Consider the following 16,894-nt stretch of genomic DNA (forward strand, 5'->3'; position numbering starts at 1 on the left):
AGAAAAACCCATGGGATAAGGAGTCAAAGGGAAAGTATTTTACACTAAATAAAATGAAAACAAGTCAAAATCTATAAAATGCTCTAAAAGCAGAACTTAGGAAATCTTAGAGCACTAAATGTCTGTATTAGAAAAGACTAGAAATCTCAATGACCTGATGTGTGCGCATCTTAAGGGAAAAAGAGGAGCAAATGTAACTCAAAGTTAAGCAGAGGAAAAGAAATAATAAAGATAAGAACTGTGGGCTTTCCTGGTGGCTTAGGGGTTAAGCCCCAGTGCTATCACTACTGTGGCCCACCAAGACAGCCTGAGTTCCATCCCTAAGAGTTCGATGCGGCCAGTGAGCTAACCTACATGGCACAGCAAACTTCTCCTGTCTTGCCCATTGCTCCCCTCAGCAGTATATTTATGTAGATTCACCTGTTCTGCTCCCCACTCTGTCTCTGGTGAATCCTCTCACCCCTGCCTCCTCTGGCCTACACCCCAGCTCTTGTATGCATAAATAAAATCTTTAAAGTAAGAGCTGTAATCAGGGAAATAAAAAGAATAAAAACAATAGAGAAAAATCAGTGAAACCAAAAGGTAGTTCAGGAAATGATGAAAATAAACTTCTGCCCAGGATAACCAAAGGAAAAAGAATGAAATCATAAATTACCAACATGAGTAATGATTAAAATGACATCATTACATATTTTATAGGTATTAAAAGATAATACTGCAAAGAATATAAAAACAGATAAAATGGTCACAAAACACATTCTAATCAAGAACACAAACTGCATTTTTTAAACTGAATTTGTAATAAAAACCTACCCTTTAAAAAATAAATTGTGGGACTCTCTGGTGACACAAAGGGTTAAGGCTCAGCACTATGAAGTGATCAGCAGCCACTGCAGGACAAGTTAGATCCCCTGCCAGCCAGGCACTAACCCACATGGTGCAGCAGACCTCTCCTGTATTACCCACTGCTCCCTTCAGCAGTGTATTTCAGTTGATCCACCTGTTCTGTTCCCCACTCTGTCTCTGGTGAATCCTCTCACACCTCCTGGGCACCTCTGGCCTATACCCCCAGTTCTTGTAGGTATAAACAAATATTTAAAAAAATAAAAATTAAATTGCAAGTTTGCCCAAATTTTTATGGAAGAAATACCAACTCTTTCAAAAAATTTAAATGAGGAATTTAAATTTGAAGGGTTAGGAATATTCCTACTCTCATTCTATGATGCCAGCATTACTTCTGGTTCCAAAGTCTGGAAAACACATTGTAAGAAAGCTACAGATCAATTTTCCTCAAGATGTCAAAATAAAAATTCTAAATAAAACTTTATCAAATTGAATTAAACAATAAATAAAAAGGATTAATACTTCATGACCCAGACAGGGATCTGTTTCAGGGATGAAACCATGATTAACATTCAAAGATCAATGAATTCACCACAATTAACACTATGTATTTTTATATACACATTGTATGTTTTATATACATATCTAATTTACATACATGCAGCACACAAAAATTGATGAGGACTTATACTAATGGAGTTGAGCATCATCACTATTTGTTTATTGTGACACATTTTTTTCTTGTGAAAATAGCTCTTCAATGATTTTGATCATTTTTCTAATTGGCTATTCATTTTATATCATTTTGTATATATTCCTTTTATAGTCTACATACTAAGTCCTTCTTAGTTATACATGTTGCAACTCAACTAATACTAACCCTTCTTTGAATGAACTGATCAAGAGGGTATGGAAAAATTATAAGCAATTGAATTAAACTTTTGGATTACTTTCTATTATATAGGCACTAAACAACAACTCTCTATTAGGAAAAAAATCAATTAGGTCATATGCAATCAAATCTTTTTATTTTATGAAGTAATAACTTAAGTAGATTATTAAGTTGTGGGATACATTCAAAGGGCACAAAGAACTGCAAATAAAGTTTAAAGTTTACAGGTCTGTTAACATTATTGTGAAATATCCCATTTATGAGATAAAGCAAGTAAATATATTTATTATTAAGCAACCAAAATTTTCAATATAAAAGTTAAAATATACAGTTAAATTCAACTTTATAGTTTTAAACTATAAGTTAAATTCAAGATTATACTAATTATAGAGGAAATAGATGACACCATAATCCCACAAATAGAAAAAGTTTAAGCAAAAACAAAACAAAACAAAACAATGGTTACATGGAAAGTGATAGAAGAGGGGGCTGGTACCTACATTGAAAGGATTAAGCAAAGAATGATCAAAGTAATGGGAAAACCCTGGTTGAACTCCAGATTTAAAGGGAAAAGTGGTTAAGACATTTCTTGAATTAGTTGGTTAAGTAAGAACTGGATTTTTAGATGATATTGTAGAATTACAAGTTTTCTTAGGTGTACCAACAATGCACAGTTTACGTTAATAGGAGAAGAGTCCTTTTCCTAAGATGTTTGCTGAGGATTTTGCAGTAAAGTGTCATGATGTTGCCAACTTCCTTTGTGAGTAATTAAGCAAAACTATTTATATCATATATGTATATAATGAAGTAAGATAGAATGTTAACACATCTTCAATGCTCAAGTGTTAGCACCCTCCTAAAAGGAGGAAATGTAGGAATTCATTGTATTATTCCTTCAATACTTCTTTATGTTTGAGAATTTCCATAATGACAAGAAAGTTATTTTTAACCAGTCTCTTACTCACTGGAAAGACATGACAGTAAGAGCAGCTAGCTAGGTGATAGCTACCACTGAGGGAGAATAGCTGGACCTGTTCTCCCCAACCCCTGGAAGTGACAGAGGAAAAGCTCTGTAATGTGACCAGATAACATATGTAAGTAGAAACCTAAATTTTCTAAAACAAACTTTAAAAAATAGGTTAACAAAAGGTACACTCCGAATCCCTGGCCTCCATGTCATTGAATACAAACAATATGATCATCATACCTACTGAACAAAGGTGGGGGAAACCGGTCTAGTGAGGTCAGGCACCAGTCCAGTGTCACCCAGAAAAGAAGCAACAGAGTCAGAAAGAAGGGCAATTTGCCAGATTCTTAAAACTATGCTCTTCCTACTATATCAGAGTTTAGTAGTCACCCATCAGCTAACATATGTACACTCTTATGACTAGGGTTCTAAAATTAAGTATATAGTGGAAAGGAACAGAGAAAAACTGAAATGAAATATAAACTACAATTTTTAAATGATAACTGTTTTCTCAATATAAGAGCAAAATATTCCCTGATTTGGAAATGGTTTGTTGTTGATGAATAATAAGACTATTGTAACTGGCCTTGGTGATTAAAATTTGACAATGATTCTTTAGTAAGCATAATTGAGTAATAAAACAATCATGAAAATAAATTACTGCTTTAAAATTTTATTATATATACTTCATAAAATTTGATAGCCATCTCAGTTGTGAAAAATACATTTGTAATATTAATTTAAAATGTTGAAATGTAAAACATTTCTCACTAGTAAAGCATAATTTATGTCACATGCACACCCATGCAAATATTAATGATATTAAATATAAACAGAACTAAGAACATAAAAAATTGCTCAAGTGTCCACCAAAAAAAAAAAGGGATAATGAACCCTTTAGGGCAACTGTTAGAATCCCTTTCAGACTGTATGAGATTCAAACATATTCAATCAGAGAAATCAGTTATTTTAAAAACTCTTTATTTAAATATAAATTATTACAGCAAATATTCCTTTAATAATAATGAATGGGAGACAACTCAAGAGGGCAAACCAGAGTAAAGGATAAAACTCCAAAAAGATAAAGGATTCCTGTTAATGACCTGGACTGGATGTAACAATACAATTTACTTCAGAATGAGATAAATATGATGAATAAAGAAACCATTTTGCAGCAAAGGTACTACACAGCCTTAAGTGGAATCCATGTATTTTTATTAGGAGAACTTGAATATTTGAAATGTTCACATAAAAAGGCCAACAAATAATTAATTCCAAGGATGCTAATTAGAATCGCAAACTGGTATTTCCCAGCTATCTGACATCAGGGAAATTATTTGTCTGAATACTTGGCTCCACCTCACTCGTTAAGAAAATCACTGGGCACTAAGTACTCTCTAGGGTTATGTCATTTCCTAACACAGTTGTGAACACCACAAATCAATGAGACTACTGGCGAGGGTAAAAGGTATTGTCACTAAGCCCTTTAAGACAGTAAAACAATCTGGCCCAAATTATAATCTAATTCATTAGCATAGCCAGGCTAGCAGATATGAAGATGACTTACAGCTGTCAAATAAAAAGGAAAAACAAGGAAATGAACATCATGTTAATAATGGTTTCTACAAATATTAAAATATTCTTATAAGAGAATTAAGATTTTCAACATTCAAGTTTAATGTCACTTCCCAGGAGACAAGACTGTGGTTTCTGTCTTGGGATGCTCTTACTCCTCTCTCCCTCTCTGCTAAGCTAGTTACTTTCTTTTATGCAGACTCTTGTGCAAGGACCAGAAGACTTTAGTGAACAGCATGAAGGCCTGGGGAGCAGGAGCAGATCCTCTATGCTCACGAGAGCTTCAGTGACTACAGCCCTGACAGCGTGACTATAGCCTCCTGAGAGAATCTGATCCAGAACCAGCCATATTTCTACACATTTTCTGGACAGGGATATTGACAGATTTTATTCCAAGTGATCATTCAAAGGCTTCTAAAGTGAAAACCTTGGAAAATAGCAGTACTGTCCTTCTGGAGAAGAGGACATGGTTGCTTGCTGTACGGTATAATAAATGTCTCCCTCACGGGCAGAGGTTTGACAGGTTTGGTTGCAAATACTTACAGTACAAAAAGACTGGGGTTTCCTAAGCCTGGAGTTTCTCAGCTGTGTACACCATGAGTACAACACACACCTATCAGTATGCACATGAAACTTAGATCACTTGTGGGCTGTCAGTAATAAAGTGCTTTGTCCCTGGCCCAGGAGTCTATCGTTTTTAGCAGGAAGGGTAAATTCTCAGAAACTTCTTCCCTCGTGATAAATTTACCTTTGGCATCAGGAAAAATACTCTTATTCAAAGCAACTAATTTATACATATTATGAAAACTGCAAATTGTAGAACCACTGCATTTCCTTCCTTGTCTTGCTGACTAAGAAACAGGCAAATCTGCCACAATTTCAAGTCCTCTAGATTTCTATTAATAAATGTGTTAGTCTTCATCTGATTTAATTATTTCTACTGCATAATTTCCTCACCTATTTGCCAATTGAAGTCTATGCCTTTATTTATAAAATGATAAAAGTACGTAAAGTTGTTAGGGCACAAATAACAGTTACTTATCCTTTAGGATAAGCTAAGATAAGGCCTATCTTATGAAGCATTTCCAAGATGCAGATTAGCCCCTCTTCTTTGTTTCTCTAATGCATCCCCTACAATGCCTCATTTGTTCTTATACTTGTTAGAAAACACACTGCATTTCAATTATTTATTTTCTCATTTATTTTTTTCCAAGAGATTATACATACTGTGAGGGCAGTATATCCCTAGTACATGGTACCGGGGCACAACATGCACTCAAAAATATATGAAAGAACAAAAGAACATGGCAGACTTGGAGGGAAATGAGGTATGTTCCTTGTTCCCTGGCATGATGTGACAGAGAAATGGGAAAGGCATTACTACTGTAAGATGTGGACTAAATTTAATTCTGAGTTAATCATTCATAATAGCAAAAAAAAAAAAAAAGAAAAGAAAAAAGAGGATGGCCAAGAAGGAAGAAGAGAAGGCATGAGGAAAATTTACAGTAGGAAGGCAAGTTTATGTTAAAATAGTTTTGTGTGAGGCTAAGAAAGAAGAACACAGTAATGCACTGGTATCACACTGTGAACAGCTTAAGAATTGTGCATATTTTGGGGCCTCCCTGGTGGCACAAGGGGTTAAACACCTCACTATGAAGCAATCTGCACCCTCTGCAGTTCGATCCCCAGGCGGCCAGGGAGTAACCCACATGGCACAGACCTCTCCTGACTCACCCGCTGCTCTCCTCAGCAGTGTACTTTGGTCAATCTGCCTGTTCTGTTCCCCACTCTGTCTCTGGAAAATCCTCTCACCCCTGCATCTCTGTCCTGTACCCCAGCTCTTGTATGCATAAACAAGTATTGTGAAATAAGGTAAACCTTGTTAGCTTTGTCCTTTTTTTTTTAAAGATTTATTTATGCATACAAGAACTGGGGTACAGGCCAGAGATGTGGGGGGTGAGAGGATTCACCAGAGACAGAGTGGGGAGCAGAACAGATGGATCAATTGAAATACACTGCTGTGGGGAGCAGCGAGTGAGACAGGAGAGGTCTGCTGTGCCACATGGGTCACCTCCCTGGCTGGGGATCAAACTTGTGCTGCGGTAGTTGTGGATAGTTTCATAGTGCTGATGCTTAACCCCATGTGCCACCAGGGAGGCCCCTTAGCATTGTCCTTTTAAAATCCTTGATCCATAAAATCATAAGCAAAATTAAAATTTGACTTACAGCTGCTAAGTTCTGGGATAATTTGGTATGCAACAGTAAGAGCCATACCAGTCCTTATTTTGTTCACAACAACTATGCAAAATCTTCATAGCTGAAATATGTGCACTCCATCTTTCTAAGACTAACCCACAAACTCCAAAACTCACTCATGAAATTCACCCTTGATGGTCCTACAAGCTCTCTTCCAGTATTTTTTGTCTTCTGTCTAGAAATATGCTCAAGTAACCTCTTTCCTAAAATCAAATGTCCGTTGCCATATCTGATGCCACCCCCACAAGCTACAATCCTCTCTTCATGTCATTGCTAAATTTCACCAAATTGCACTGCTGTCTCCTTTCCAGTACAACCTCACCTTGATACTTGCACGATGTGTAGATAAGCCGCTATACTTTGAATTATGGTCTTTGATCTTTATCAAAGCCCGAGTGGAATGATACTCTCACATGATGCTGAGTAAGGGCAGAAATCCCCAAGATGATCAAAGGTAAAAAATCAATATTCTATAGTGTATTGTATGTAACCAGGGTTTCAGGTATACAGAGAGTTCTTGACTTCTAATTGCTCAACTTGAGATATTTTCAACTTAACATGGGGTTTGTCCAGATTTAACTCCATATTATGATCTGTATTAGTTTTCTACATGATATCAATCAAATCTGCCACATGCTTCTAGCTGCCCATTTGTTTGGAAAACAAAGGCATGCAGAAGTTTTCGGATTCACCCTTCCCAATTACCAGGATCTAGCCTGAAATACTCTTGCATCTCCATCAACAAAGTCCAATTACTTTTACCCTGGCCAACCTCCCTTTATACTTTTCATTAAGTCTTCTCTTTTACCTCTAACCTAAAACAACCTCATTATTTTCAGGCCCTCACAAATTGTATTTTTCCCCCTCTTAATAATTTATTAATCACACAATAAGGGTGAGAAATGGTAATTTAATAGCTTCTTAATCTACTCTATTCATAGTCAACATTCAACAGGCCACAGGTAATATCTAGGTGACAGTGGTAGACAGGACAGAGCGAGATAAGCAAAGCCTCTACTATACCATGGTTTATATTCCAATGGCAAAGCCATGAGGCCATAAACTCCTAAAAGTGGGGTGTTTCTTATTTACTTTGTATTCCTTTAGTAAAGTATACTTTACACACAGTAAAGCCTTACAAAATTCAAATGTCATGTTAACTGAAGATTATGTGAAATCAATATCCTTAGATGTAAGAAGCTCTTCAATCTTCAAAGAAAGTAATGAGGTTTTGGGCCTCCCCGGTGGCGCAGCGGTTGAGCGCTGGGTTGCGAAGCTGCCCGCAGCCTCTGCAGCGCCGGTTCGATCCCCGGCTGCTCCCCGGCCACCAGAGGAGGGTCCCGCATGGCGCGCAGACCTCTCCTGCCGCCCGCTGCTCCCCTCAGCAGTGTACTTCGGTCTTTCTGCCTGCTCTGCTCCCCGCTCTGGCTCTGATGAATTCTCTCACCCTCCCGCGCTTCTGACTGTACCCAGTGCATGTATAAACAAAAAAACAAATAAATAAATAATAAAACATGCCTCTATTAAAAAAAAAAAGAAAGTAATGAGGTTTTAGGTAATATAAGACCATCTATTACTTTGTTCATATAGATAAGCTGAGTTTGTTTTGCATGGCTTAAATCAAATTAAGATAACTAATTTTAAAAACACATGTAACCACATAAATAGGGATGTGTGTGTGTATAACATTACATTCTTTCCTTGTAACCAGTAATGTTACATATATATATTTATGTAATTATAAATATATATATATAAAAAATTGTGAATGAACAGGTTATTTTCCCCATATTAAAAACATGAACTAAAGGTTATTTTCTATAAAGTACACCAATTGCATGACATTTCTAAGACAACTTTGTATAAAACTTATTCCTATTAAAAACATAACTGACTATAAAATAGTCAAGTCACAGATTATGGATTGACAGGTGAATAAAAACTTGTAATTACCAACATTAAATTTTTAAAGTCATTAAATAAAATTCAACCAGGCTAAACTTTTCACAGGTGGAAAATGGGCCCACTGGGGTAAAGGTAACCTATGTGTATGAAAAAAAAAAAAATGTCAGACATTTTTCAAGTGTGCAAATATTTTTACTGCTTAACCACTGTTTTGAAGATATTCCTACATTTCTACAGAAATCACCTGTATGCCACTCAAAAGTACACAACATTTAAGAACTCTGGAGTATTATGGATGATTATATATGAGGATTTAAAGCAGAAAGGAAGGATATATATTTTGATTTGTGTGCCCTTCATGGTGTATCAGTATCTACCTGACATACCCTCTCTCAGTTGTAGCTGAACACCACAGACAATTCCTTTATGCAACCAAAAATATTTATTGCACTGGGGATGGTTCAAATGCAGTGGGGTCAATAAAAACACACACACACACGCAAAAAAAAAAAAAAAAAAAAAAACACCACAACACTGCCCTTGACCATAGGGAATCTTTCAGACTGAGGAGAAAGAGCCCACAAATGAAAGTAAAAAATAAATGTATTATACACTGTGTGGGAGAGGAGGGCAGGAATATGTGTGTGGTGCAGCATGCTTGATACTACTGAGTTATAATGCCCCCCCCACCATTAAGATGTGATTAGAGGTGCCAAGAAGTTCTTTCCAAAGAAAGACACATGCTTCATTACAAGTTATACCACAACTTAGTTGAAAATGACACCTTCAGAAATAATACAACTGATGAAATTGTGTAAGGTGCCAAATTTTGTACCAAATTATCTCCAAGGATTGAGTCAGTGCAAAGATCAGCATAATACAACAAAGCAATGTCATCATTTACTGGTTCTTGTAGCAAATATATTCTGAGGAATTAACGAAATTTGGGGAATATAAGGTAGTTCAAAAACAGTAATTCCCTTACACTGTGAATCAATACACTCAGTGAGAAATGAAGGGTCACATCTTTTAGTCACAGCTTTAGAGTTTTGAAGAAATGGTACATGGTTTAGGAAAGCATAGCCTAGATTCCATGTGCAAAAAAATACTTATGTTTGGAATCCGGGAACTACTCCCGAGGACTCTGATTCAGAAGTTACAGTGCAGCCCAGAAACACTATTCAGGCAATTCTGATGCAGATGATCCAAAGGCCACAGTCTGAAAACCCACATTACACTAAAATTTCCCCAAAAGTGCTGCCCTGATCACTCTCACATTCAGATGTGAGCATGTATTCACACAGGAACTTCCTGCTGATGTTTGTTTACAGGCAAACCCTTTCTAAACCTTTGGTTTGGCAGTAAAAGGAAATAAACGGCACAGCCTGCTGGTAGGTCTTGCCTTAGACAGCAGACCAGAGGCGACATTAAATAAGCAGGGAGAGAGAGAAGCCCTACTCTCTTTCCAAAGGCTAGGAAAGGCCACCCCAATGAGGCAGTTAGACTACTAAAGTGGCAAGCATGGATGTAGCATGCAGTACAGGTAAGAACAAACCTGAGAGAAGAATGATGTGTGTCTATATATAGACACACACACTCATATAATGCATGATAGATAAAATATATAACTATACATAATTTATATAGAATACACTATATATATATATATATATATATATAGAGAGAGAGAGAGAGAGAGAGAGAGAGAGAGATGAAGAAACTCAAGCCTAGCAGGAAAGAAATTTGTCCAAGAATACAGACTAACAAGCCAGGTTTTAAACTCAAGGTGTCTCACACACCAAAATCCATAATCCTGGATTCTGAGGTTGCGCTAAAACCAAGTTGGGCAAGAATAAACTGGTTATAAGGAAAGAAAGAGTGCTATTCCAGCTTGCTATATCAAGGCAAGGAGAAAGGAACAATGAAATGCTTTAATGTTAGAACTTTAAATAGTGGTATTTTTATTAAAATGGTTGATATTTCATAAATTTTGTATTAGGACAGGCTGATAAAGGTAGGAGGGTAAAAATAAGGTAAAAGTTAGGGTGCAATTTGGTTTGTCATGAATGATTCAGTGATCCAAATGCTTACTGCAGCGATTGTGGGGTGATGGGATCTCAGGTGACCTCCCCACACTCTGACCTCTAACATATCTATACTTCCTAGGATGAACAAATACTTCTTCTGTAAAGAGATAAAATTTGTCACATAATTTGTTCTTAATGATGTTTTGTTTTACTTACAGAGTACAGAGACAAGGATGGCAGGGCAGAGGTTCTACAAAAATGAAGTTAAAGAAAACACAAGGACCAGGTGAAATGACAGGTGACAAATAAGACATCGCAACAGACTAAGTAAAGCAAACTCCTAGATTGTGAAGGCCACCCTTCCTATCCCAAACAACTGAGTCCACAGCTATTAGGTAGGGCCAAGTAAAACGGGATGTCTAAGCACAAGCTAAGTAAAGATGAAAGGGGAGACACACCCAAAATAGCAGTGAGAGAGACTGATGAAACCAATGAAAATGATCACATAAGTAAACATAATGAGGATAAGGTGAGCCTAGCCTCTACTGTCAGAAAAAAAAAAAACTACCAAAATGGCAAGGGAGCAAATTAGGTTGCAGCCCTGGGTGTTAGGATGGAATTAGCCTTAAATTCATGAATTCCAATATATACAGCGCGCACATGCACATACACACACACACACACACACACACACACACACACACACACGGTATATTTTTGTGTCTCCCTAGCACTGTGCTAATAAGAGACCGAGAAGCAGTGACACAATAGCGATAATCATACATAATGCCCAGATCTTGCTTTCTAAATACTTTTCCCTGTGAAGAGTTGATTCCAGGGCTGAAAGAGGGAAAACACAGGATGAATTTGGAGCATATTATTGTATTTGAAAGTAAGGAAATATTTAAAGAATTTACATTTCAAAAGGCAAAAAACAAACATGAAGGGGCTCCTAATGGCCCAATTAGGGATTATCCTAACATCAAAGCAAATAAGGAGAGCTACTAATTATAACTCACTGAAAAAAGGGGAAATCCAAGAATAAGTTCATGCTGGGTAGAAAGGTAGATGTAGCTAGGTGGAAGGAACAGATGAGACAAGGGGAAAAGGAAGAAGGAAGTAAATTTGTTAATGGTTATATATTTGCATATTCTCAAAGTTACTCTCAACAAAGTAACTTATTAATTACCAAAGGAAAAAGAGTTAACTACCTAAAGATATCTCGTAGACACCATCGTTAAAAAGTGGTTGGCATCAAACCATGCATTATACTGAATAGACTGTAAGGAGAACATATCTCACAGAACACTTTTTGGATTCTGTTCTATTCAAGGATGAAGGTGCAGTGTCACAGGTTCTATCCCAGACATTTCCATGGACTCTTGGAATGTACTTGCCAGTTAGCCGAGACAAACCATTAGGGTCTATGACACAAAATGTCACAGGTAATGCTGAAAAGAGGCCAAAGTGTGTGTGTGGGGGGGGGGGGGGGGGAGGCACGGCTGAGGGGTGGGTGCTGGGTTTGAGAACCTTACCATCTCGAAATGCCTTTCTGGGGCTGACATTTTTTAATACTAAGAGTTCAGTGATTGTCACCTAGAAACAGCAGGAAACTGTGGGATCCTTTAATCTTCACCTTGAATTTCAGGCTGGGGTGTTTACTATACTGATGAACAGGTGGTAAAGGGATGAGAGTATTGAGTGAGGCAAATAGGTCTTGTTCCAGCAGGGTAGAATCCATGTGCTGAAGAAAAACAGTTCTTACGGATCAACTTAAGTTTTAACCTGAACAGCAAAATTAAAATACAACACTTCAGTTCTCTTCTTCAAGCAATATAATTTCCAAACCAAGGAAAGAAGATCAAGAGGAAGGATGGAAAACATCTTTTCACCTTTCCAGACAATCTCTATTATGTTTTTTTCTATATTAGAGAGCATAGACCTTTGGGGTCACAATCACTATTCAGCATTTGCTGAAGATCCATACTCGTTTTCCTAAGGAAAACAATGATTCAATGGAAAAATCAGGTCAGACTGGGAAGATTCTCCTTTGATTTTCATAACAAAGATAACTTTCTCTTCCTCTTAGCATGTAACTAAAAGGTACATTTTTCCATATCCAACACACAAATGATTGATACTAAGCTAATTGATGCTAAGCTAATAAACAGCAAAGATTCATCAAGGCTCTATGGTCTAAAGCTGTATCTATCTGCTGCCATCTATTATTACGCTGTTTACACTCCGGTTTACATTTTCCTTAATCTATAGCAAATACCTCAAGTGTTCAGAAGCTCAAAATCCCAGAGAGTAACACTTTTCAACATTAGAGGGAAATTAAAGTCCAAATAAAGTTACATAACAGAGAGTCTACGGGAACAATACACCTATTTCCGAGGTTCTCAGAGACTACTCTACACAAGGTATGGAGTCCGGATGATCTTGTGCTTAATATTCATCACATAACATGCTCATACCTACCAGTTAAAAACTCTACACTAGTTGGTTTTAACAGCATCAATACAGTAATACTCTCACTGATTAATTTCAGTCTTGTGAAATCAGGGTTAAGAACACAATCCATTAGGACACACAATGACAGAACCCACAGAATGTCTTTTTTACAGAGTATAATACCAAGAAAAAGCCTGTTTCTGTAAACAAATGGTGGGTTTTCTTTCCACAGACAATGAATATTTCTAAGTCAGTGCTGTACAGAAAAAGTAACTTTCTCTTGTCAGTCTTAGAAAGAAAACTTAGTCAAATGCAATATACAACCTTTAAATAGGCTCCCTGGGAAAGCCTGGTACCTTCTGCTTTCTAAGCACTCTTTAAAGGGTTTTTTTCTTTTTTTTAAAAAAAAGATTTATTTATTTATACAAGCACTGGGTACAGTCGGAAGCGCGGGAGTGTGAGAGAATTCACCAGAGCCAGAGCAGGGAACAGAACAAACAGACAGACGAAACACACTGCTGAGGGGAGCAGCGGGCGCGGCAGGAGAGGTCTGTGTACCATGTAGGACCCTCGCTGGCAGCCGTGGATTGAACCGGCGCTGCAGAGGCCATGGGCAGCTTCGCAGCCCAGTGCTCAACAGCTGCGCCACCAGGAGAGGCCCTTAAATGGGTTTATTACGTTTTTTTTTTTTAAGATTTATTTATGAATACAAGAGCTGGGGTACAGGCCAGAGGTGTGGGGGGTGAGAGAATTCATGAGAGACAAAGTGAGGAGAACAGGCAGAACTACTGAAATACACTGCTGAGGGGAGCAGCAGGTGAGTCAGGAGAGGTCTGCTGCGCCATGTGGGTATCTCCTTGGTCAGGGATCAAACTCGTGCTGCAGTGGCTGTGGATAGCTTCATGGGTTTTGTCTTAACCCCTTGTGCCACCAGGGAGACCCAGTTTATTATGTTTTTATATTTATACTATCTGTGATTCCATCAGAATACTTATGTCATTCTGGAAGTACCTAGAGTGGGTATGTACATACATGTACATTTTCTATCTCTTAGAATTCTGATATCACTCATATTTTCTGACATTTTATATTTAATTATCTAACAATTAAAAATTACATTATCGGGCCTCCCCAATAGCACAGCAGGTTGAGCGCAGCACTGTGAAGCTGTCCGCAGCCTATGCAGCACAGGTTCGATTCCCGGCCAGTCAGGGAGATTCCCACACGGCGCAGCAGACCTCTCTTGTCGCGCCTGCTGCTCCCCTCAGCAGTGCTTTCGGTCTGTCTGCCTGTTCTGTTCCCCACTCTGTCTCTGGTGAATTATCTCACCCTCCGGCGCCTATGGCCTGTACCCCAGCTATTGTATAAATAAAAAAGGAATCTTTAAAAAATATATATATATTGTTACTCAGAGGCTAGTTTAATAAAGATTAAGCCATTTGCATCATTAACTCCCCTTGTCCACTTGTCCAACAAATTAGAAGGCCCAGGTGGGGAAGGCAAGCATATCACCTTTGCAGTAGTCTGCGGGGTCCTCCTGCTCCTCATCATCCGATCCCAGGATCTCCTCCTCTGGCTCTGGAGGTGTAGGGTCTGGCAGAGGTGGTGGTGGTGGTGGTGGCGGTGGTGGAGGAACTAAGGGAGCTTTCTGTTGAGGCTCCGGCCTGAAACAGGAAAAGGAGAAATCCTGTTTACTTAGAAGTAAATCATGCATCATGGACATACATGGGAAATGTGTGCTAATATGGGAAAAAAATAAAACTTGTCACAGAGAAGAAATGCAGATTGATGTCACTTCATCCTTTTAAAGTCAAGTAATGGTTTAACTTAACAACTCAAGAGGGTAAAACTATTCTTACTGGTTAGTCAATGAATAATCTTGCAGGCACGTTTTCTCTTAGAACTTTATTAGTTTGTAACTCTTGACAACATCATCAAATATAAGTGAAATAAGAGAGTATCCCTCCATGATATACAGCCTTATTAATTAGAAGAATCTCTTCTAAAGAAATTATGAGAAAATATGGCCTCCTTGGTGGTGCAAGGGGTTAAGATGCAAACTATGAACATACTAAGTCTCAGTACAATATAAGTGCCAAATGTCATAGCCCCAATCACTGAATCTTTTTCATCCCATCCATCCTTATTACTGCCCACAACAGAGGAGAAGCAAAGGCGCATTTCTATTAGGGTAGATGTATGAAGAATGAATGATGTCACATCCTATTTAAGGGAGGCTTCTTAAAAGTGGTTTCTTGTAGCTTTTAGCTTCAAAACCTGATTCTCAATTGTCTAAAGGGACAAGGTGACAGGTTATCTCACCAAGTACATATTCATGAACTATATCAACAGGGTGGAAAGAAAAAAACTTTTCATCAAGCCTTATTTCATATAAGAATTACTAGAAGCACTTAAGAAACCATACAGAGGAAACCAATGAAAATCTTTAACAAGGGGCCTCCCTGGTGGCGCAAGGAGTTAAGATGCAACCTATGAAGCTAACCACAGCCACTGCAGCACGAGTTCGATCCCCAGCCAGGGAGCAACCCACATGGTGCAATAGACCTCTCCTGTCTCGCCCGCTGCTCCCCTCAGCAGTGTATTTCAGTCAATCTGCCTGTTCTGCTCCTCATGCTGTCTCTGGTGAATGCTCTCACTGCCCTCCCATACCTCTGGCCTGTACCCCAGCTCTTGTATGAATAAAAACAAAATGAATCTTAAAGAAAAAAAGAAAATCTTCAACAAGTATGCCAACATAATTAAATGGTTGAAACAAATGGTTGAAAAGACACCCCCCCCAGCCAAAAAGAAAAATGAAGTTGTAACCATACTTCATACATATGTACGTATTATCTCAAAATAAATACCTAAATGAAGGAAATAAAATATAAAACTTGCAGGAAAAACAACCAAATATTCATGACCTTAGGTGAGACAATGTTTTTCAAATGACACAAAAGGCATAAGCACTAAAAGAAAAAATACACCAACTGGACTTGATCAAAATTAAAAACCTTTATGCATCAAAAGGTGCCATCAAGAAATAAAGACAGCTCACAGAATGAATGGAAATACCTGCAAATCATAAAACTACATGAGGCTTGTATCTAGAATACAATATGTACTCTTTACAACCAGGTAATAAAAAGACATCTATTTAAAAATGGACTACAACAGACATTTCTCCAAGGACATACAAGTGATACGTATATGCATATGAAAAGATATTCAGCATCGTTAGTCCCTTGGGAAATAGAAATCACTCACACCCAACAGAAAGGCTACCAAACAAAAACAAAACAAACAGAAACCCCACAAGTACTGTTCAGAATGAAGAAATTTCCAACCCTCCTATTTATCAGTAGTGTGATGATATGGCACAAATGTTCTCTAATAACTGACAGTTGCTAAAAAGGTCAAAATTAAAGTTATCATCCAAACCAATAATTCCATTCCTACATATATACCCACGAGAAATAAAGACATATGCAGCCGCTCCCAGCCCCCAATCATCTTGTGCAAATATATATACAGCACCAGGGGCATCCCTGGTGGCGCAAGGGATTAAGTCACAGCACTATGAAGCTATCTGCAGTCACTGCAGCATGAGTTCAATCCCCAGTCAGGGAGATAATCCACATGGCGCAGCAGACCTCTCCTGTCTCACCTGCTGCTCCCTTAAGAAGTGTATCTCAGTCAATCTGCCTGTTCTGCTCCCCACTCTGTCTCTGGTGAATCCTCACATCCCCAGCACCTATGGCCAGTTCTTGTATGCATAAATAAATCTTTAAAAATGCATACAACATCACAATTCACAGTAGACCAAAAAAAAAAAAAAAAAAGAAAGAAAGAAAAGAAAGAAGTGAGATGTACAGCAACTGGAAATTTTGTGGAGACAGAATGAAATGGTGCTAAGGGAAAGGGAGGAGGAAAAGGAGCTCTTCCCTCCAAATGGGGGTATAGTAAGTGAGGAGA

The 16,894-nt window shown here is 37.9% G+C and overlaps 1 protein-coding gene across 11 annotated transcripts in view; it reads right to left on the reverse strand.

Moving 5' to 3' along the window:
* Positions 1 to 16,894, reverse strand: part of SRPK2 (SRSF protein kinase 2) — a 211,693-nt gene that overhangs the window by 52,260 nt on the left and 142,539 nt on the right. For all 11 annotated transcript variants that reach the window (XM_054692524.1, XM_054692530.1, XM_054692526.1 and 8 more), the window contains one exon: positions 14,432 to 14,583. In XM_054692524.1, the coding sequence (XP_054548499.1) occupies positions 14,432 to 14,583 (152 nt within the window). The remainder of the gene's footprint in view (positions 1 to 14,431; positions 14,584 to 16,894) is intronic.

Source organism: Talpa occidentalis, unplaced genomic scaffold (genome assembly GCF_014898055.3).
Source record: "Talpa occidentalis isolate TD23 unplaced genomic scaffold, MPIMG_talOcc4v2.1, whole genome shotgun sequence".
In the NCBI taxonomy this organism is placed as follows: domain Eukaryota; kingdom Metazoa; phylum Chordata; class Mammalia; order Eulipotyphla; family Talpidae; genus Talpa; species Talpa occidentalis.